Below are 23043 nucleotides of genomic sequence, written 5' to 3'. Positions count from 1 at the left end.
ACACCGGTTCTGAGAGATCTGCATTGGCTCCCAGTAAATGTTGGAGCCAAATGTTTATTGAATAACCGCGTACAGCTGAAAACGCTGTCAGCATTGAGATAGATTCAACAGTTGCGATGGACGTAATAATGGAATACCGAATGGGATAGTTTCTGCAAAACACGCAGGGATTCAGGAAGTGTAAAATGAACGATGGAAAGAAAGGAAGTCATTAAGGAGGTGAAAATGAGTGTTTTAAATGGGAGAACAAAAAATTGGATAAAAATTATATAAAATAAAAAATAGATTGCCTCTGGGCCATAAAAACATAAGAAAAGACAGCCCAAAGGGGGCCTTCTCTTAGTCCAGCATCCTATTCCCGCATTGGCCAACCGGATGCCCATTATGAGAAACCCGTAATCAGGATCCGGGTGCAAGAGCAACTCTCGCCTCCTGCCATTTTCCCTGCAGCTGGCATTCGGAAGCATTGACCCTGGAACCGCTGCTTGCTTTTTCTTCCCTGTTCTCTAAGCCGTTGCTTGAGACGTTGCTCATTCCCTGGGGGAGAACGAGGGAGCGCAGCTGGTGCCCCCGCCTCCTCCAAGCCACGATTCCACCCCCCAGACCCATTCTCCGGCTCCATCTTCTGCCCTCCAACTCGTTTCTCCTTACAGGAAGCTGTTGCTGCTGCTGGAGAAGGCCTTTAATTAGCTAATGTCTCCGTGGGATCTGGCCCTGCCCACCCGCCTCTCCCTCCCCCCCTCCCCCCACGGATGGCTGTAATTAGCCTAATCGACTCAGGGATAATTATACCGTGTGTCAGGGAGGCAGAAAGCAGCCTCAGCTCCCTGCCTGCCTGCCTGCCTTTTCCCCCAGCGTAGTTCGCAGGCTTCTGGGGGGGGGGAGATGCTGTGAGATGGGGGGGGTGCCCTGAGTGTGTGTGGGGGGGAGGGTCTTCTTTGCTGAGGGGGTCCCTTCTGGCTAAAGATGATCTCAGAGCCTCTGCTTTCCTGGATCCAGGTGGTGTTGTTTTTTAAAGGAAGCTGCCTTACGCAGCGTCAGGGTATTGATCCATCTAGTGCAATACTGTCTTCACTGACCGGCAGTTTTTAAGCACAGATAGGTAGCTGTGTTGGTCTTCCATAGTCAAAATAAAAAAATTCCTTCCAGTAGCACCTTAAAGACCAACTAAGTTAGTTCTTGGTATGAGCTTTCGTGTGCATGCACACTTCTTCAGATACACTGAAACAGAAGTTGGCAGATCCTTCTATATAGTGAGAAGGTGGGGAGGGGTATTACTCAGAAGGGTGGTGGGAATGGGAGATTGGCAGATAGCTGAGATGAGCCTGTTGACGACTCTTAACGACTGCAATAGGTCTTACAGGAAAAGGCAAGGGGTGAGAAGGTGAGAAATGGCTTAGTCATGTATAATGGGATAAGAACCCAATGTTTTTAAGCAGAGAGCCTCTCCCAGTCTTACCTGCATTTGAACCCAACACCCTTTCTGATTGCAAAGGAGATGCTCTGAGCTGCGGCCCTGTTGTTGTTCATTTTTATTTTTTTAAAGGTAGTTTGTGCCTGGAGCTATTTTGTGACAACCAAGGGTGCCCTTGAGCAGGTACAGAGTGCCTCTGCCTCACGGCTGAGCTTGCAGGAATCTGAACCGCGGTTCCCAAAGCGCAAGAGATACATGGGGTGACCTAGCAGAATGCTAAGATGCATGTTGGGGGCAAACAATTTTGAGGTGCAAGCGATTTTGTAAACCTGCTAGCACTGGATCAAGTCAAACTGAATGAACTACTTCAACTGAATAGTTTTCATTGGGCTTTGAATAAGTGTGCAAGTAATTGTGGCTGTTCTGGATTTTATGGGGCTGTTGCCTTCCTTGGTGTGCCATTCAAAGGGCTATTCCGAAAAAAATTCTTTTTTTATATATAGGTTAGGGTAGAGCCCACTGGGAGTGAGTCTGTGGAAACCCCAAAAAGGTTAGGGAGCCACTGGTGTGAGAGAGGAAGGAGTTTCCAGGCATGGACAGAGGGTGTGTCTGTGTCTAGGCCTCCCCTTCTCGCCCCTCCATTTCACGAATGCCCTTCTTCTCTGCAGCAAATCATGAAGGACAAGTGGATCAATATTGGCTACGAGGGGGACGAACTAAAGCCCTATAAAGAGCCGGAAGAGGACTTTGCAGACGCCAAGCGCATCGGTAAGGGCGTGTGGTGTGTTTTCGCTGGGTATGAAACAGCAGGTGCTGCCACACTCAAAGACGGAGTTCTTGCAAATGTGGACCCTGCAACAGAGTCGGTTCTGTTAAGTTGTGGGTGAACATATCAGACGACACAGCGATTCTTCAAACAGCTCTTGTTTATTCACAGGCCAGAACTGAACTGAACTGAAGGGTTCAGCCAGCTTGTTTATATAGAGCTCCAGTACAACGCAACTGTAACAATGTTCTGTAACTATCCAATCACTGAACGTCACTTTCAATCCCTTATTTGCATATGTGGACCTGAGTGAAAACTATCTACAGTATCCCCCTGCTGGCCCAGGGTGAGAACTTTGGTTCCACACTTTGAAGCAGTTGGGGGACTGGAGGCGGGAGGGTGTGGAGGACTCCCTGGTCCTGAATGGGGCAACTCTGCCCCTGAAGGACCAGGTGCGCAGCCTGGGAGTAATTTTGGACTCATAGCTGTCCATGGAGGAGCAGGTCCATTCTGTGTCCAGGGCAGCTCCACCTGGTATGCAGGATGAGACCCTCCCTGCCCGCAGACTGTCTCTCCAGAGTGGTGCATGCTCTGGTAATCTCCCGCTTGGACTACTGCAATGCGCTCTACGTGGGGCTCCCTTTGAAGGTGACCCAGAAACTACAACTAATCCAGAATGCAGCAGCTAGACTGGTGACTGGGAGCGGCCGCCGAGACCATATAACACTGGTCCTGAAACACCTACATTGGCTCCCAGTACGTTTCCGAGCACAATTCAAAGTGTTGGTGCTGACCTTTGAAGCCCTAAACGGCCTCAGCCCAGTATACCTGAAGGAGCGTCTCCACCCCCATCGTTCTGGCCGGACACTGAGGTCCAGCGCCGAGGGCCTTCTGGCGGTTCCCTCACTGCGAGTAGCAAAGCTACAGGGAACCAGGCAGAGGGCCTTCTCGGTGGTGGCACCTGCTCTGTGGAAAACCCTCCCATCAGATGTCAAAGAGATAAACAACTACCTGATGTTTAGAAGACATCTGAAGGCAGCCCTGTTCAGGGAAGTTTCTAATGTGTGACATTGTTGGATTTAATTTAATGTGTTAAATTGTTGGAAGCACAACAAAGATTAAATTGTTGGAAGCCGCCCAGAGTGGCTGGGGAAATCCAGTCAGGTGGGCGGGGTATAAGTAATTGATGATGATGATGATGATGATGATGATGATGATAATGATATTGGGTGAGGTGATCTTGCAGGTAAACTGTTCCCAAATTGTTATGGGCTTTATACACCAGTTCCTATCCCAGGTTAATCTTTGTATAGAAGGTAATAAATAGTCCAGGGTAACCAAAGAATTTTGCAATGTGAGGGGAGTCCTCTGCCTTTCAGTTGTGCCTTTCAATCCCTGAGGAGTTCTTGTGTTTCAAGCCTTGTGCCAACCACCCTTTATGTTTCCTGGATCTGGTTTCCTCAGCCTGGCCGCCAGGTGAAGAGAACTTACCGTACTAGGGACTTAAAGCTGCAAATTTAATATTATCTCCCGTGAAAAAAATGAGGAGAGCTGGCTCGGGGCATTGGGTGACATTTTGCTTTTTATTTGGACGGACACTTCCTCCCAGAACTCAGAGGGTCATCAAAACATAGGATTGTAGAGTTGGAAGGGGTACCCAAAGGTCATCCAGCCCAACCCTCACGATGGAGAAATCCTAACTAAAGCATCCGTGACAGAGGGCCATCCAAACTCTGCTTAAAAGCCTCCAAGGAAGGAGGATGTGCCAGCTTCTGAGAGAGCCCGTTCCACAGCCAAATGGCTCTAACTAACCCTAAGAAAGTCGGGATACGGGTGGCGCTGTGGGTTAAACCACAGAGCCTAGGGCTTGCCGACCAGAAGGTCGGCGGTTCGAATCCCCACAACAGGGTGAGCTCCAATTGTTCGGTCCCTGCTCCTGCCAACCTAGCAGTTCAAAAGCATGTCAAAGTGCAACTAGATAAATAGGTACCACTCCGGCAGGAAGGTAAATGGCATTTCTGCGTACTGCTCTGGTTCGCCAGAAGCGGCTTAGTCCTGCTGGCCACGTGACCCGGAAGCTGTACGCCGGCTCCCTCGGCCAATAAAGCGAGATGAGTGCCGCAACCCCAGAGTCGTCCGCGACTGGACCTAACGGTCAGGGGTCCCTTTACCTTTAACCCTAAGAAAAATCCATCCTAATGTTTAACCAGACTCTCCTTTCTTGCTATTTGAATCCGTTGGTTCGGATCCTGCCCTCTGGAGCAGCAGAAACACCTTCTAACTTCCTCTATCTGAGCCACCTTCTCTTGTGTCACGTAAGTTGGTGACATAGAGCCTAACCTTCTTCGCCGTCTCTTTCCTCTCCCTGCCCAGAAGTGATGGTGGGCATGGGCTACACCCGCGAAGAGATCAAGGAAGCCCTGACCAGCCAGAAGTACAACGAGGTCACGGCCACCTACCTCCTGCTGGGCAGGAAGAACGAGGTGAGGCCCGGGGTTACGGGCGGGGTGGGCGGTATTGCGGGAATTTATGTCTAGGTTGGGGGGGGGTTGCCCCTCCAGCAGATACCATGCACATGCAGCCCACTACCAAAACCAGCACCATCGCTTTTGTGACTTCTGTGATTTGTCCCCACAAAACACTTCATCACAGTTTCTTCCTATTCCAAGGGCCTTTGCTGCACGATGCCAAATGTAAGAATTCACTGATAAATGCATCTATGTACTGGCTCACTGGGAAAACTTCAGAAATTCATCTAGACATGTGAGCTCAGCTACTCAGCAGCCCCTCTGCCTGAGTGATAATTCCTGGCATCCTGATACCTGAGTGCCAGACAGGTAGCCATTCCAGAAAGAACAAACCCAGATGAAGACAAAAGGGTGTGATTCACTTGGCTGGGAAACAGGGAAATGTAAATATCTCTTTGGTTACACCTGATGGGTGTTGGTGGAGGGCAAGGAGAACCATGGGGCAGGGTCCAGGATGCTCAGATTACTGCCACCAGACCTCCCCTTTCATGATGTAACCGTGATGTAGTTTGGGGGGGGGTGTAACATGGGGATTAGCAGCTAATAAAAGTTTGGGCTCTCTTTTGTTCGGGGCTTCCATCTTGTTCCACCTGGTGGCAGGTGGGAGTCCTGTCGCGACAGTCTTCAATAAAGACCAAGCCTATTGGTTTTCCTGACTGGTGTCCTTGTTTTTTGCCCAAGGGAGCCCTCAGATTTCTCCGTTAATGGTTTTTGCTGCGACTTCTTCCCCTTTCCATTTTTGGGATGGGTCGTTGTCTCGTTGTGCTGTGCGTAATCTTATAAGTGTCTGCCGTGTCGCCTCCCTGTCTCCCAGCAGGTGGAAGGGGGCGAGTCTCGCACGGGCAGCAGCCTCTCGCTGGCCCGGGTGCGGGCGCCCAGCGAGGTTTCCAACGGCACCAGCAAGTCCTCTTCGTCTCACTCCAAGAGCCAGCGGAGCTCCTCCACTTACCACCGGCAGCGGCGGCACAGCGATTTCTGTGAGTGACGTGGGCTCCCTTCCCTCCCTGCACCCCCCCCAACTGCTCCGTCCCAGTACCACCCCCCAAACTGATCAGTGCAGGGCTGAAACTGCTCCTTGCTCCATTTCCCATGTGAGTCCCTAGGAGATTATTCCAGTCCATGGGTCTTTCGTGACACCTTGGTTGCCTGAAAGGAAAAGAGAACCTTCTTCTTCTCCTCCTCCTCCTCCTCCTTCTCCTTCTCCTCCTTCTCCTTCTCCTCCTTCTCCTTCTCCTTCTCATCCTTCTCCTTCTCCTCCTTCTCCTTCTCCTTCTCCTTCTCCTTCTTCTCCTTCTCCTCCTTCTCCTCCTTCTCCTCCTCCTTCTCCTTCTCCTCCTCCTTCTCCTTCTCCTCCTTCTCCTCCTTCTCCTTCTTCTCCTTCTCCTCCTCCTCCTTCTCCTTCTCCTTCTCCTCCTCCTCCTCCTCCTCCTCCTCCTTCTCCTTCTCCTCCTTCTCCTTCTCCTTCTCATCCTTCTCCTCCTTCTCCTTCTCCTTCTCCTCCTCCTTCTCCTCCTCCTTCTCCTTCTCCTCCTTCTCCTTCTCCTCCTCCTTCTCCTCCTCCTCCTTCTCCTTCTCCTCCTTCTCCTCCTTCTCCTTCTCCTCCTTATCCTTCTCCTTCTCATCCTTCTCCTCCTTCTCCTTCTCCTTCTCCTCCTTCTCCTTCTCCTCCTTCTCCTCCTCCTTCTCCTTCTCCTTCTCCTCCTCCTTCTCCTTCTCCTCCTTCTCCTCCTTCTCCTTCTTCTCCTTCTCCTCCTCCTTCTCCTCCTCCTCCTTCTCCTTCTCCTCCTCCTCCTCCTCCTCCTCCTCCTTCTCCTTCTTCTCCTTCTCCTCCTTCTCCTTCTCCTTCTCCTTCTCCTCCTCCTTCTCCTCCTCCTCCTTCTTCTTCTCCTTCTCCTTCTTCTCCTTCTCCTTCTCCCCCTTCTCCTTCTCCTCCTTCTGCTCCTCCTCCTCCTTCTCCTTCTCCTCCTTCTCCTTCTCCTTCTCCTCCTTCTCCTTCTTCTTCTCCTTCTCCTCCTCCTCCTCCTCCTCCTCCTCCTCCTTCTCCTTCTCCTTCCTCCTCTTCTTCTTCTTCTTCATCTTCGGCAATCCTTCATAGCCGAGTAAGATTGTCTTCCATAAACACGGCCTTAACAGTGAGTCCGTAAGTGACTGTGGAGGCCAATTCTGGATCCACACGTCCTTCCACAGTGGGGACATTGGTTTCCGGGCAGGAGTTGATCCCGGTATGGATTTGGCCAGCGTGCCTTCCTCTCGGCACGTTTCTCCCTTGCGTCCTGAGTTCGAGTGTCTTCAAAGCCCATGACACCTTTGGTCAAGGCTGCTCTCCAACTGGCGCGCTCGCAGGCCAGTGTTTCCCAGTTGTCGGTGTTTATACTACATTTTTGTAGATTTGCCTTGAGACGGTCTTTAAACCTCTTTTGTTGACCACCAGCATTGCGCTTCCTGTTTTTAAGTTGGGAATAGAGTAGTTGCTTTGGAAGACGATCATCAGGCATCCGCACAACATGACCAGTCCAGCAAAGTTGATGTTGAAGAATCATTGCTTCAATACAGTGGTGCCTCGCAAGACGAAAAGAATCCGTTCTGTGATTCTCTTCGTCTAGCGGTTTTTTCGTCTTGCGAAGCAAGCCCATTGACGGATTAGCGGATTAGCGCTATTAGCGGCTTTTAGCGGCTTATCTGCTGATCGGATCAGCTGCTAAGCGGCTTAGCGGCTTAGAAAAAGGGGGGGAAGGGGAAAAAAACAGCAGGAACTCGCAAGACATTGTCGTCTTGCGAAGCAAGCCCATAGGAAATTCGTTTTGCGAAGCACCTTCAAAACGGAAAACTCTTTCGTCCAGCGAGTTTTCCGTCTTGCGAGGCATTCGTCTTGCGGGGCACCACTGTACCGGTGATCTTTGCTTCTTCCAATACACTGGTATTAGTTCGCCTGTCCTTCCCAAGTGATGTGTAAAATTTTTCGGAGACATTGGAAAATGCTGACAAGGCAGTGATCCAGTAAGTGAGAAAAAGGAACCTAAGAAAAGCCAGGCTGGTGGATCAGGCCAGAGGGCCCCCTTAGTCCAGCATCCTCTTCTCACAGTGGTCAAATATCCCTGAGAACCTAGAATTCTAGATAGACTGCCCCTATTTGTTCATTTTTTTTCTTCAAAATATAGTCCGGCCCCCCACAAGGTCAGAGGGACAGTGGACCGGCCCCCTGCTGAAAATGTTTGCTGACCCCTGTGGACCTAGTCCAACCACAGTGGCTCTCGCCTTGCTTTTGTTTTCCGCGAACTAAAAGCTTCGCAGAGACCTGCGTTCGAATCCTGCTCGGCCGAGGAGTGCTCCTTTGGACCTGCCGCGGGTTCTCTCCTCTCTGTCTCTGACGCCCTCTCTTTCCTCCTGCCCTCTCCAGGCGGCCCATCCCCAGTGCCCATGCACCCCAAGCGCAGCCCCACCAGCACGGGGGACGGGGAGCTGAAAGAGGAGCGCATGCCTTCGCGCAAGGCCAGCTGCAGCGTCGTCAGCAGTAGCGGCAGAGGCATCCCGCCCTCCAGCCCCATGGTGAGCAGTGCCAATAACCCCAACAAATCTGAGATCCCCGACCGCCGCAAGGAGAGTGCCGTGAACACGGTGAGCAGCAGCGGGCTCCGGGGTCCTGCGGGCGCCCCATCCCAGTGACCCCCACCCGTGGGGAGGCAGGGGTAGGGGCCTGCAGCTCTGGTGTGGCAGGAGCCCCATCCGCTTCTGAGCTGCGTGGCAGAGAAAATGAAACTTTCCTCCCTAAACACACATTGCTTTTTGTGCCCCAGAAGCCCTTGCGGAAGCTGTGCGTCTTTCTGGGCGCTGGCCTGGCCTGTGAGTTATTCCCAGGCAGCGGGTCGAGGTGGGGGGAGGCATGGCTGGGTCTGAGCGAGAGGCAAAAGCCTCAAACTACCCTGGCGCTGTGGGTTAAACCACTGAGCCTAGGGCTTGCCGATCAGAAGGTCGGCGGTTTGAATCCCTGCGACGGGGTGAGCTCCCGTTGCTCGGTCCCTGCTCCTGCCCACCTAGCAGTTCGAAAGCACGTCAAAGTGCAAGTAGATCAATAGGTACCGCTCCGGCGGGAAGGTAAACGGCGTTCTGGTTCGCCGGAAGCGGCTTAGTCATGCTGGCCACATGACCCGGAAGCTGTACGCCGGCTCCCTCGGCCAGTAAAGCGATATGAGCACTGCAACCCCAGAGTCGGCCACGACTGGACCTCTAATGGTCAGGGGTCCCTTTACCTTTACCTTTACACTGGGACCAGATTCACAGCACCCTGCAGTAGCCAAGTCCGGCAGGTCTTTTCTGGGAAGAAATATCCGTGTCTTGTAATGTGCGGCAACCCCACACGGGTAGCAATATTCAGGCGTGTCCGAAGCTGGAATCTGTCTCAGCAGCAGCAAAATCCCTCTTGGACACACAGCCTTGACTTGCACCCCAAATCCCCATTCTGAGACGCCTGGGCATTCGGCTGCCTGCTTCCCGGTTTGGAGAGCTCTGAGCTGAGCCAGCGAAAAGCCGGTTTGCCGAAACGAGTCCGGCTTCTCAAAAGCTCTGTCTTGGGGGTTTTTTTGCCGCCGTTTCTCTCCCGCCTCCGCCTCTTCAACCTGGGCTCTTCCTCTCTCGTTGCAGAATAACATTCCTTCGAGTATGATGACCCGGAGGAATACCTACGTCTGTACGGATCGGCCCGGCGGAGAACGACACTCCCTGCTCCAGAACGGGAAGGAGAACAGGTATTGCCGCGGTTATTCCCCTGAGGTCCTAGGACAGGCTGCAGCAATCAGAACACGACACTGGGGGAAAGTTTCAAAACAACTTGGAAAGGCAAATGTACTCCTACAAATGTACCCCTTAGCTACTCTGTTCGAAATTTGCCAGGCGCATTTTGCACCAGGCTGTCGGCCATTTGCAACCGGGTGAAGATGCCCAGGTGCCAGGATGACCGCTAACATCTCCACCCTCTTTAGGTGCAAGCTGGGAGCCCTTGACTATTTTCACATACAGTGGTGCCTCGCAAGACGAAAAGAATCCGTTCTGTGATTCTCTTCGTCTAGCAGTTTTTTCGTCTTGCGAAGCAAGCCCATTGACGGATTAGTGCTATTAGCGGCTTATTGGATAAGCTGATAAGCGGCTTAGCGGCTTAGAAAAAGGGGGGGAGGAAAAAAAACCACAGGAACTCGCAAGACATTTTCGTCTTGCGGAGCAAGCCCATAAGAGATTCGTTTTGCGAAGCACCTCCAAAACGGAAAACTCTTTCGTCTAGCGAGTTTTCCGTCTTGCGAGGCATTCGTCTTGCGGGGCACCACTATACTAGCCACACATCATGTAGAATTTTATTGACACAATTGGAAGGAATTTCAGAAACCAAAACGGCTGTAATGAAAAATACGACTTTCCAGTCCTCTGGCTCAAAAATGGCAACTAGGCATTCTGTTTCGGCGGCTGTAACCCTGGTTTCGGAAACCATCTGGCTTCTATATCTGAATTTCTAACCCTGCTTAGCTGTGATTTCTGCATTGCAGGGGGTTTGGACTAGATGCCTTCCAGTTCTGTAATTCCATTGCTATGCAAAAATCTTGACATCTTTCCGCAGGGCCTGCAAGACAGAGCTGTTCCGCCTGGCCTTTGGTTTGGACTCAGTCTGACCCTTATGTTTCCCTCCCCTTACGGTTTTGACTTTTAAAATAAGGCTGCATTTTAAATTGCATTTTAACCTGTATTTTAAATAGTTTTTCTTTTTCTTTTCTTTTTTTCTTATTATGTTTTTACTGAAATTTTATTGCTGTTAGCTGCCCTAAACCCAGCTTCGGCCAGGGAGGGCGGGGTATAAATTATTATTATTATTATTATTATTATTATTATTATTATTATTATTATTGGGAAGATTAGCCTCTCTTGGTTTCCCTGCTCTTCCCGAGTTCTTCTGGCCTGGGAGCTGGGCTCTGGCCTCCCCCTGCTCACCTCTCCATCCCTGTCCCTTCCCACAGACTTCAGCTTGCCGCTGGATGCCTGCCCAGTTTCCACTGGTCTCGTTCTGGCTCAATGCTGCCCTGGCCCCAGGGAGTCTCTAGGCCCTGGTCGGTCACCCGTGTGACTGGCTGTGGGAGAATCCAAAACAGTCTCCAGAGACCGGGGCGGGGGGGAGAGAAGCCCTGTCTCTTTCAGCTCCTAGGAGGGTCCATTTGGGCCGCCTCCTCCTCAGCTCAGAGTATGGACCAGAGGAACTCTGAAAACAGACCTTGTGGAAGAGCAGAAGGACATTTCTATGTCTCTTTGGGGAGGGCAGGCTGGAGGGCGTCATTTTATTGCTTTCCATTCCTGTTGTTGTTTAGTCATGTCCGACTCTTCGTGACCCCCTGGACCAGAGCACGCCTGGCACTCCTGTCTTCCACTGCCTCCCGCAGTTTGGTCAAACTCATGCTGGTAGCTTCGAGAACACTGTCCCACCATCTCGTCCTCTGTCGTCCCCTTCTCCTTGTGCCCTCCATCTTTCCCAACATCAGGGTCTTTTCCAGGAAGTCTCTTCTCCTGAGGTGGCCAAAGTCTTGGAGCCTCAGCTTCAGGATCTGTCCTTCCAGTGAGCACTCAGGGCTGATTTCCTTCAGAATGGATCAGTTTGATCTTCTTGCAGTCCATGGGACTCTCAAGAGTCTCCTCCAGCACCAGAATTCAAAAGCATCCATTCTTCGGCGATCAGCCTTCTTGATGGTCCAGCTCTCACTTCCATACATCACTACGGGGAAAACCATAGCTTTTACTATACGGACCTTTGTTGGCAGGGTGATGTCTCTACTTTTTAAGATGCTGTCTAGGTTTTTGTGACTCTCTCTAATTTGTTTGTTTGTAGTTAGGATGGGACTTAAGGACCGTGATGGGGTGGTTTGTAATATTCGGTGCTGTTAATTACGGACATCAGGCAATCGTTTCTTTAGAAATATTCTATCATTTCTGTCCAAAGGAAACCCCCAAAATGATGGGTGATGCTGACTTCTGCCTCATCTCTCTCTCTCTCTCTCTCTCTGTCCCCCCCCCCGCCGCCGCCCCATACAGCTCTGCCACCAGTCGGGTGCCCCCTGCCTCCCCCTCCAGCCACAGCATCGCCACGTCGTCCACCTCCTCGGACCGCACCCGGCTGTCTCGCGGCACCAACATCCGCAGCACCTTCCACGGGGGCCAGGTGCGGGACCGGCGTGGGACCGGCGTTCAGAACGGGCCCCCCACCTCGCCCACGCTCTCCCACGAAGCCACCCCTCTGCCTCAGAGTCGCAGCCGCGCCACCTCCAACCTCTTCAGCAAGCTCACGTCGAAACTCACGCGGAGGTGAGCGGGCGGCCGCGCCAAAGCGGGCAGGCGGGCGGGCGGGCGAAGAGGGTAATGAAATCGAGAACGCTGGCTGGGTGGTTGCCGCTCCCCGACTCCTCTTCCTCCCGCCCCCTGCCCCCCCAGTTTGATTTACTGCAATGCAGGGTGGCTTTGATTTAAATCAAATTTATTTAAATTACGATTTAAATCACTAGTCAGTAAGACTTGTTTTAAATCACTGCTCAGTAAGACTTGGTTTAACTCATTAGTCAGTAAGACTTGGTTTAATTCACTAATCAGTAAGACTTGGTTTAATTCACTGGTAAGTAAGACTTAAAACGACATACATGCATATATCTAAAAGCAAACAGGTACCGTATTTTTCGCCCTATAGGACGCACTTTTTCCCCTCCAAAAATGAAGGGGAAATGTGTGTGCGTCCTATGGGGCGAATGCAGGCTTTCGCTGAAGCCTGGAGAGTGAGAGGGGTCGGTGCGCACTGACCCCTCTTGCTCTCCAGGCTTCAGGAGAGCCCCACCGCCAGACCCACAAGTTTGGGGGACAGCGGGGAGGCGCAGTGCGCCTTTCCCGCTGTCCCCCGACTTGGTTAGAAGGCTGGCGGGGGGCTTCCTCCTCCAGCCCCGCAAGCTCCCAGAGCCATGCCAAAGCTGCACGCAGCTTCGGCATCGCTCTGGGTCCTGTTCTGGGGGCCCCGCGCCTGGGGGAGGGGGAAATAATTTTTTCCCCTTTATTTCCCCCCCCCAAAAAAAATCTAGGTGTGTCCTATGGGCTGGTGTGTCCTATAGGGCGAAAAATACGGTAATTACAATGATCAAAGCAGTAAAAGGGGCACTGCGCCAGCCCTTTCATTAAAAGCAGTCAGTTCCCCAAAAGCCAGTTGGGAAAAGAAAGGCTTCACCTGGAGGACAGCAAGGAGGGGGCCAGCCTGGCTTCTCTTGGCAGGGAGTTCCAAAGTTGCCTGGAAGCAGCCACCACCGAGAAGGCCCTGCAAAGGTTTTGGGGGAAGGGGTCGTTTCCGATCAGTGCAGACCCTGCAAAACCTGAAATCCCGCAACGTCTCTTGGCACAGATGTTCTGGTGTGTGTGTGTGTTTGCTTCCTTGAAGGTTTTTGAGCAGAGGTTGGAAGGCCATCTGTCAGGGATGCTTTAGCTGAGATTCCAAGAAAAAGGCACGCCAAGAACTCAGGCCAATGTAAGTTTCAATAGTGGGAGTGGTCCCTCCTCACAAATCAATAGTCAATAGTAACAAAAAACTAATCCATTCAAAAGTATGTATTCTGGCAAGGATTACAAACTCAAACTCATAAAGATATGTATAACACAATAATTTGTTACAGAATTAGAAATAAGAGTTTATGAGTAGAAATAAGTTTGTGTTAGTCCGTAGTCAGATTTGACATGAAGGTCTTCATAGAGCAGGAGTCAGAAGTCAATTATAGATTAGAAACCAGGACAGGGCCCTGTTTTGACGTATTCATCTTTATCAGCTGGAAGCATCAAATATTACATGAAAATACATTTAAATTCTAAATGATCATAAATTATAAAACAGTCATAAATTATAAAACAATACTATATAACATTTGGTTCCTTACATAATTTTTAAAGGATCGTGTACGTTTGAAGACTTTCAGATAAATATATCCTGTTATTTTCTACTGTTTTATAATTTATGATCATTTAGAATTTAAAAGTTTCTAATCTAATAGATTCTCTATTTGAGTTTGTAATCCTTGTCAGAATACATACTTTTGAACGGATTAGTTTTTGTTACTATTGATTATTGATTTGCGAGGAGGGACCACTCCCACTATTAAAACTTACATTGGCCAGAGTTGGTGTGCTTTTTTCTTGGTATATTTAATAACGAGAACTCCAACTTATTTATCGTTAGCTGAGATTCCTGCATTTCAGGGGGCTAGACTAGATGACTCTTGGGGTCGCTTCCAACTCTACAAACCTTTGATATTATGATTCGTCTTTTGGCTGCGCTGCAAGCCCTCCATGCAGCCATTGTGTCGGTCGAGTCGCAGAACGGCTAGCAAAATGGGCTGAATCTGCCACAAACGCCCCGTTCCTGCGGCCATGTTCATGGCGGGCGTTTTAAAACCTCGTTAAACCGCCACCACTTTCCCCAAAGAGTTCTGGGAGATGTAGTGTAGCCTTCTTAGACTTTCCCGACTGGTGGGGTCTGTGTTTCTCCCGGGAGAGAGAAAGGAAGTCAAATGACACCGAGGTTTGGTTCAGAGAAAGAGTTTATTCTGCTCTCCGGATAGCAGAAGGCACTTGCATGGCCAGTCCACAGCAAGTCCAAAGAAATGAGAAATTTCATGCAGTATATATATCCTCCAGGCACCCTCTCCCCTCTTCCCCAGGAATCCAACCACGTCAGCTTATACACGTAAGTTGACATCCCTGACCATAAACAGATGTTCCTGTTCCTGTTCCTGTACTCTTGACCATAAAAGGTTGTTCCTGTTCCTATACTCTTATCTTGGGGCAGGAGGTCACCAACTCTAAGAGCACTCCTGGCGCCGTTCCCAGGTCTCTTGTCAGACCTGACAAGGTCTGTGCGTCTTTGTGTTCAGGATGTAAGATAAGACCCAGACATGTCATCTCTGCTCCACTCGGAACTGGCAAGGCCATCCATTGCCGTCACAGACTGATAAAGGAGAGGGCTTTGAGCACTTGTTTATACAGCTGGCTTTCTGTTTACACATTGGCTCAAGAGCTCAAGTTAATGCATCTTAGAAATGCTCCCTTAGAGGAGGAAAAATGAGGATTTTTGGGTCCCGTTTCAGACTGACTGCACCCATTCCATCAGTAGCTTGTTAAGTGTGACGAGATTTTGTTAGGGGGGGGTGTCCAAATTCCCTTCTCAGAGCTACCAGCGTGGTTTGATAATCAGATCTGACGAGGAACCCTGGGAATTGAAACTCCGGGACTTGGCTCTCTCGGCCCACGAGGTGCCGGTTCCGATTCTTGCACTGCATCGGGGTTGGGCTAGATGACCTTTGGAGGGTCCCAGCTGTACGATCCTGTCCCCTCCCCCCCCCATTTGGAGGCGTTTCTGCTGGAAGGAAGAGATTGCTCTCCCCACTAACCATAGCTGTCAACGTTTCCCTTTTTAAGGGAAATTCCCTTATTCCGAATAGGATTCCTCGCAAGAAAAGGGGAAAGTTGACACTAACCTCTCTTGCTCCCTTCTCCTTCTCTTCCTGCTGCTGCTGCTATCGCTTTCCCCTCTGTGCTGGTTTCATTCTGCTTTTCTCTGTTTTCAGGGTCACTCTCGACCCCTCTAAGCGCCAGAATTCTAACAGGTGTGTCTCGGGTGCTTCAATGCCTCAAGGATCTAAAATCAGTAAGTCCGGCTGCCTTTTCTTCTTCGCTGGGGGTGCTGGGGGGGGGAAAGCCTTGCCTGCCTGCCTCCAGCCCCTTCCCCTCCTGCCTCCTCCCCACTTGCTCCCACCCCAAAAAAAAATCCCAAAAAAGCTTTTGCTTCTTTCTCGCTTGACTAGAAGTCTAGAGGTCCCCCCCCCCAAAAAAAAGTGTGTTGTCCGGGGCTTAGCTTCTAACACAAGTGCTTGGCGGGGTAGAAGGGGCTCCCCCACTCCACCCCCCACCCCCCGCTTCCAATCCCGGAAGCCCCTTGGCCCCCTCGATCCCGGATGGCTGCGGAAAGGCGCTCTGCACGTTCTCAAAAGCACTCTCTTCCTTACATTCCAGGTCTGAGCTAAGCTCTATGGCTCCACCCCCTCCCCGGGAGCTCTTAAGCAAGGCTGGGTAAGAGCCAGCTAGGAGGATAGCTGGGCTAGCCGAGAGAGATAGCGTGGTGTAGTGGTTAGAGTGGCGGGGAGAGAGAGAGAGAGACCAGGGTTCGAATCCCCTGCCCGGCCCCGCTTGGCCGTGAAGCTCAGGGCGTGACCCCCGGGGTTGTTGTAGTGGGGGGGGGGGTTAAATGAGGAGGCAGAGAACCATGGGGCTGCCGCCTTGAGAAATAAATATGCAAGAAATAAAATAATGAACGAAGAATAGTTTGCACCACACCATATCTGAGCAGCGCAGAGGGGCTTGTGAGACTGACTAAATGCCCCTGTACATTGTTGACACAAGTTCCAGGCTGGGGAGAAGGCCCTTCTCCCTGATGCACTGGCTTTCTCCTTGCGGTGCGTTCCCCTCCCCAAGCCCTAGCCGTTATCAGCCATGTGATCCCACCCCCACCCCCCCCAAATGCAGTTGGAAGTGGTACAGCCCTCATGCAGGTAGAAGGGCCCCAATCCCCGGGGAAGGTCTCTGATGCAGCCTCATTTAGCTGCCATTCCCAGCCTTGCAAGGGGGTTGGGCTGGATGACCTCTGGGGGTCCCAACTCCACGGTTCTGTGGCTCAGCCAGGGAAGGTTGGGCTCTCTCCTCACAGGGAAGGTTTGAGGGCGGGGCTCTCGGTCCCTCCACCTCTCTCCTGGCCCGGGTTCAAGGTTCCCCCGGCGGCTGGGAAGGGGGAAAGAGCCTGCCCACTCTTTGGTCCACCTCCCTACCCTCGGCCGTGCCTTCTTCATCGCTCTCCTCTTCTTCCTCTTTCCAGGGTCGCAGACGAACCTGAGAGAATCAGGGGACCTGCGCTCACAAGGTGGGTACCCGGCACCCTCGCCATCAGGGTCATTCATTCTTTTTTTATTATTATTATTATTTAGAGCACAATTTTTATTAATTTAAAAAGACTACCGCGGGTGGCGCTGTGGGTAAAACCTCAGTGCCTAGGGCTTGCCGATCGCATGGTCGGCGTTTCGAATCCCCGCAGCGGGGTGAGCTCCCGTTGCTCGGTCCCTGCTCCTGCCAGCCTAGCGTTCAAAAGCACACCAGTGCAAGTAGATAAATAGGTACCACTCCGGTGGGAAGGTAAACGGCGTTTCCGTGCACTGCTCTGGTTCGCCAGAAGCGGCTTAGTCATGCTGGCCACATGACCCGGAAGCTGTACGCCGGCTCCTTCGGCCGATAAAGCGAGATGAGCGCCGCAACCCCAGAGTCGGCCACGACTGGACCTAATGGTCAGGGGTCCCTTTACCTTTACCTTTACCAGCTTTTAGTACAGTTCCATGTAGTAGCTTCAATACAGGTGTACAGCAACAGACAATCTCATAACGTTTAGTCAGTTAAAGAGAAAGATTGCAGGGGAGGGTTGTGGTTTTTTTCTCTTTTATTTTGAAAGAGTAAGAAGAAAGCAAGATGAACTGGAAATGTATCAAGTTGTTTAATCACAGTTCTCCAGAGCTTTTGCTTTAGTTTAAACAAAACCTATGCAACTATACAATGTGACATTATGTTAGGGAAAATAAGGGGGAAACACTGTGGAAAACACTTGTTGTGAATTCTGACTGGAAGTCAGGGTCATTCATTTGTTTGCAGAAATATTTGAAGGCCTCTGTGTCAGGGAAATATATATATATATATATATATATATATATATATATGCTTTCGTAGATTACACACACACACACACACACACACACCAGCACAGCTTGCAACAATGAGAATATAAAACCATACAATGAAAACCATATTTAAAAAGTTAGAATCTGAAATCAGTTAGCCGAAGTAGAAGGATGTATTCTTGCATAGGCCTGGTGGAATAGAGAAAAATTTCAGCAGGCATTAGAAAGTTGGCACAGAGGAACTATTTTCTTCTTCTCTTCTCCTTTTCCTTCTCTTCCTTTTCTGTTTCTTTGTTTTCTTCTCTTCCTTCTGCTTGCTTCTCTTCTGTTTATCTTCTTTAGTTTGGTTTTCATTGTATCTTATGTTAAAGACTCTCAATAGAATTGATTTTAAACGAAAGTCGGCCCGCTAGGCGACTTTCGGATCTCGAGTGGCAGAGAGTTCCACGGAACCCAGGCCAGCTCCAAAGTGCAGCTGCCAGCCCACAAAAAAAAAGTCAATTTCCTACAAGCGCAGAACATGTGTTAGGCGGCACCTGCCAATCATCGGGGCCAAGCGGACACATGTGGTTTGTGTGCCCTAAACTTCTCTCCCTCTCAGTATGCTGATGACACCCAACTCTATCTGTTGATGGATGGCCATCCTGACTCGGACCCAGACACACTGATCAGATGTTTGGAAGCTGTGGCTGGATGGTTACGTGGGAGCCGGTTGAAGTTAAATCCTTCAAAGACAGAGGTCCTGTGGCTGGGTTGGGAAGATATGGGATTAGGGGGGCAACTCCCATCTCTTGCAGGGGTGCAATTAGTGCCAGCAACGTCCGTTAAGAGTTTGGGTGTAATCTTCGACACCTCCCTCTCCATGGAGGCGCAGATTGCAGCTATAACAAAGGCGGCATTTTTTCATCTCCGCCAAGCTAAGCAGTTGGCCCCTTATCTCTCTCACCCTGACCTAGCCACAGTGATCCACGCGACGGTCACCTCCAGACTGGATTATTGTAACTCGCTCTACGTGGGGCTGCCCTTGAGACTGACCCAGAAACTCCAGTGGGTGCAGAATGCTGCAGCGAGACTCCTTACGGGGCCCTCGCCGCGGGATCACACTCACCCGGTGCTATACCAGCTGCACTGGCTCCCGGTGGATCAGGTTTAAGGTGCTGGTTTTGACCTTTAAAGCCCTATACAGCCTAGGACCCACATACCCACGGGACCGCCTCTCCTGATATGTCCCACAGAGGACCTTACGGTCTTCAAATAAAAACTTCTTGGAGATCCTGGGCCACAGGGAGGTTAGGCTGGCCTCAACTAGAGCCAGAGCTTTCTCGGCTGTGGCCCCGATCTGGTGGAACGCTCTGTCCCAAGAGACTAGGGCCCTGCGGGACTTGACATCTTTTCACAGGGCCTGCAAGACGGAGCTGTTCCACCAGGCCTTTGGCCAAGGCACAGTCTGACCCCCTCCTTTGGTCACCCACACAGAGGTCTGGCCCAGTGGTTGCCATTAATTTGATTTTGAATTGATTTTTAGAATGAATTGACTTTAGAATCCTGTGTTACTTTTATTATTGTTAGCCGCTCTGAGCCCGGCTTCGGCTGGGGAGGGCGGGATATACTGTATTTTTTGCTCTATAAGACTCACTTTTTCCCTCCTAAAAAGTAAGGGGAAATGTGTGTGCGTCTTATGGAGCGAATGCAGGCTGTGCGGCTATCCCAGAAGCCAGAACAGCAAGAGGGATCGCTGCTTTCACTGCGCAGCGATCCCTCTTGCTGTTCTGGCTTCTGAGATTCAGAATATTTTTTTTCTTGTTTTCCTCCTCCAAAAACTAGGTGCGTCTTGTGGTCTGGTGCGTCTTATAGAGCGAAAAATACGGTGAATAAAATGTTGTTATTGTTTATTATTATTCTTTCCCCTGCGCAGTTGCAATCTACCTTGGCATCAAAAGGAAGCAGAACCCCGGCTGCTCCGATTTACCTGGAATGTGAAGCTGACCAGCACCCGTTCGGCCGAGGCCATTCTGGCTGCCCTCCGCCAGGCCACGGATTCCGCCAGCTGCTGTTGCCGCCAGACGGAGCCCTTCGTCCTGTCCTGCACCCACGAGAAGAGCCCCAGCGAGCACTTCTGCTCCTTCGAGGTGGAGGTGTGTCGCCTGCAGCGCCTGGGCGGCCTCCACGGCGTCCTCTTCCGGCGCCAGGCGGGCACCTCTCTGGCCTTCCGCACCCTGGTGGCTAAAATCTCGGACCAGCTGCAACTCTAGGCCAGCGGCAGGGGCACAGCGCCGGCTGGCGGGGCTTCCTCCTTCCGCGCCAACCCCACGGGCTGTTGGGGGGCCAGAGAGGGGGCGTGACCCTCGGACACCCTCTCCGTTGCGTCACCCCGGGGGCTTTCATCTGGGGCCTGATCCTGCTGCCTGATAGGACAAGGAACTGCTCTTGGGGGTCTCCCACCGGCCTGCCCGCTGCGCTAGGGGCTGTGGGGTTGGGGGAGGGAAAAGAGAGGGGGGGCGTTGAGGAAAGGGGGTCATGCTACCACCACCACCGGGGCCGGCCTCACCCTTGCCACCATACCTGGCCCTAGGATTGCCTCTAGGGGGGTCCCCGGATCGCCCCAGGGGGGTCCTCAGCTGCTGCGGGAATCTTAAAGGGGGAGCTCTCTCTTTCTCGGCCTGCCTCCCTTCCTAAGTTTTTTGGGGGGGCTTTACTCAGTTAACTAGCAGACGCATGGCATGGGGAGCTTTGAAAGCAAAAGGGGGGGTCTTTGGCAAATTGTGGTGTTGCAGACCCCTCTGCTACCCAGTTTGCCCATTGCAGGAGAGAGTGTAGGAACTGGGATCCGTGCATAGCAGGTCTCTGTCAGAGACCCTTGAGACCCGGGTATAGGGCAGTATATAAATTCAATAAAATAATAATAATAATAATAATTTTGGTCCCCCCCTCCCCGGCCCCCCGCTTCCATCCATTGGCAAATGCTACACCCAGAAGTTGCAAACTTTCCCTCTGGCAAACCACTTTTTTTGGACAGGTGTCTGAATTCCAGCTCCATTTTAGTATTTGCGACACAATTATGTCTCTGGCTGATGCGAATCCCGGTTCTTTGCGGGGGGTGGGGTGCGGCTGTTCGATTGCCAGAGAAGCCAGTGGCCACAAAGCAAAATCTGCCAAAGTCTTTCTGGAGCAGGGAGGGGAGAGACCCCGGCCTTTAGCCAAACTTGGGGGGCAATGTTGCCAAAAGAGGATATACTCTTGCCCAGGCAGTGGTGGTGAAAAACAGGGGGAGAGTTGGGAGGTCCTGGGGCTGGTGTGACCCCGTCTTGCCGAGGGGCTGGCTTGGCCTACGAGGGCAGTTTTGGGTCCCGGTCGGTGTTCAGCCCCCTGGGTGCAGGATACGGCGGCAGCCATTCAACCGGTGCAGCAGCTGTGGTGGTAGAAGGCCGCTGAGCTTCTTCTCCTCTCGGGGAGGGTGGGTTGGGGGTTTGGGTTTTGGCTTCTCCTGTTGAACTTCCCCCGCAGCGCACCAAGGCCTAGAGTGGCGGGCCGGCCCCCTCACCGCCATTCCCCACCAGCCCCACATCGCTAGACACACTCGCAAACCAGAACCCCGGTGCTGAGACGGCCTTCTGGAGAGGAGGCTGGCCCTCCCGGCGGTCGCTTCAAGGGCTCAGATCCATCGTCCTGACAGCAGGGGCCCCCGCCAGAGCTGGTACAACGTGGGGGGGGTGCGGCTCCCCTCAGGAGGGGAGGGGGCAGCGTCCACCCCCCTCCCCAAAAAGAAAAGGCTGCTTCTCGCACACCGGACAAACGGGCATTGCACACTGGTTCGGGCACGGCCGCCATGCTGCCTGCCTTCTCTTGCTCGCCTGGGAAATGGGCTCAGCGGTGTGGAGGGGGCCTTGCGGCCAGCACCCCCCACATCCCGGGGCAGAGGAGTGGGGCAGCCTGGTCTCTGGTGGTGGGGCGGCTTGGAGGAGGGGGGGTCCTGGCGGAGTTCGCGGGCGACAGTGGCGACACAAAATTCGGCAGCTCTGGCAGGGAGAAATTTTAAGTGGGTTTCCTTCCTCCTGCCCCCTTTCCCCCCTTGCTCCTTTCGCCTCACCCCACTTCTGTACACTGGGTCCCCCTGCTGTGACCTCCCCCCCTTTCCTCCCGGACCCTGCCTCTTTGGGCGCACATCCCCTCCCCATCTGTACAGACTCCCCTGTAAATAATTGTCCGGTTAGCCCCCGTTATCATTGGGTTAGCGATATTATTAAATGAGCCCACCCTTTAGCCTTGGGACGATTGTAAGTTATTCCGGCCCCAGAGCGACAGTTCTGTACCAAACCCTTAATAAACGTAGAAAGCCTCCGCCCGTCGTCTTCTCTGCCTCGTCCGCTCCTGAGCCGCTCCTCTCGTCCGCGGGGGTGGAATGGGGCTCGAAGCGGCCCTTGGTGGAAACTGAAGGGAACCCCATAGGTCATCCAGCCCAACCCCACTTCTCAATGGAGAGGTAGAGTCCGTGGAACTCACACCCTTTGTGTGCCTGAGGAGGTGTGTCTCTGTTTGTGTGTTTGGGTCTTGGGATCACTCGGTTTTGAGAGCAGCCCTCTGCCCATGTTCAGAGGTGCTCTGCTTCCTTCTTGTATTCGGCGTGGGGTGGTTGAAACAGGACTCTGATTCCAAGGAGTGCCTGAGAAGGACCTAGATCGGCTTCTCCTGCTCTTGCCCTTCTATGTCGGGGTACACTGCCCCTCCCAATGGAGGCTCCACTGAACCATTGCAGCTACAATAACCCCCAAGAGGCGGGTGTGTGTTTAAACCACTTCTAGAGATGTCTCAGCCGGTGCCCAAAATCGCCTCCCACGGCAGCAAACTCCACAAATAGGTGCTGTGTTGCGTGGATAAAGGACTGTTTTTGAATCTCTCGCTTTTGGGGTTTGCTGACCTGGCCTCTGGCGGGGTTACAAGACTTGCGGAGAGCTCCTCCAGTACGTCTGTGGGTACTGGGTTGAGTGTGGGGTTGCCACTGGGGTACTTTTGACGCTTTGGGGACATCTGGTGTATGATGGGGAAGAGCTGAACTGAGACAAGGGACGCACGCTGCAAGCTCTCCGGCTCACAGCCTAGTAACCCTTCCTAAATGTCAGGACGTAAAAACCCCAGCCCTGTGGAACTCTTGACGCTGGTGATGGCAGGGAACGCTTGTAGGATCCTGCCACTCACACCTTCATAATCTCTTCTCTCCAAGCTGGGCTACTCAGTGCCCATCTGCTCCAGAATCCTCACCGCAGCCAAATGTCCCTAAGGACCTAGGAACCGAGATAGACTGCCTCTGGACCTGGAGGTTTTCTAGGTACATAAGGTTCGCCCTGCTCTACCAAAAAATGGCCCCTGCAAGGCCAGCATTCACTTCTCACAGTGGCCAGCCAAAACCTGCAAACAGGTTTGCAACTCGTATCCAGACGCACTGCTTCCTCGTTTGGTGGCTGCAGGTAATTCATAGCCCTTGTCAAAAGGTAAAGGGACCCCGGACCATTAGGTCCAGTCGTGACAGACTCTGGGGTTGTGGCACTCATCTCGCTTTACTGGCCGAGGGAGCCGGCG

The 23043-nt window shown here is 52.1% G+C and overlaps 2 protein-coding genes across 7 annotated transcripts in view; one reads left to right on the top strand and one right to left on the bottom strand.

Moving 5' to 3' along the window:
- MARK4 (microtubule affinity regulating kinase 4) overlaps positions 1–21807 on the top strand; it is a 77725-nt gene extending 55918 nt beyond the window's left edge. The window contains exons 10-18 of one of the 6 annotated variants that reach the window (XM_082231052.1): positions 2083–2182; positions 4554–4663; positions 5526–5685; positions 8106–8323; positions 9347–9450; positions 11768–12037; positions 15767–15823; positions 16623–16667; positions 19385–21807. In XM_082231052.1, coding sequence (XP_082087178.1) covers positions 2083–2182; positions 4554–4663; positions 5526–5685; positions 8106–8323; positions 9347–9450; positions 11768–12037; positions 15767–15823; positions 16623–16667; positions 19385–19721 — 1401 coding nt within the window. In that variant the 3' untranslated portion in view covers positions 19722–21807. Of the gene's footprint in view, positions 1–2082; positions 2183–4553; positions 4664–5522; positions 5686–8105; positions 8324–9346; positions 9451–11767; positions 12038–15321; positions 15402–15766; positions 15824–16622; positions 16668–19384 lie in introns of those variants that run through there. The other 5 variants (XM_082231054.1, XM_082231051.1, XM_082231055.1 and 2 more) reach the window with 5 other exon arrangements.
- Positions 1–23043, bottom strand: part of PPP1R13L (protein phosphatase 1 regulatory subunit 13 like) — a 226349-nt gene that overhangs the window by 8619 nt on the left and 194687 nt on the right. The gene's annotated exons all lie outside the window — the stretch shown is intronic.

The sequence above is a fragment of the Podarcis vaucheri genome (assembly GCF_965113315.1).
Source record: "Podarcis vaucheri genome assembly, chromosome: 7".
In the NCBI taxonomy this organism is placed as follows: Eukaryota; Metazoa; Chordata; class Lepidosauria; order Squamata; family Lacertidae; genus Podarcis; species Podarcis vaucheri.
The sequence above is the reverse complement of the archived record's forward strand: the minus strand, read 5'-3'. Positions and strand labels throughout refer to the sequence as shown.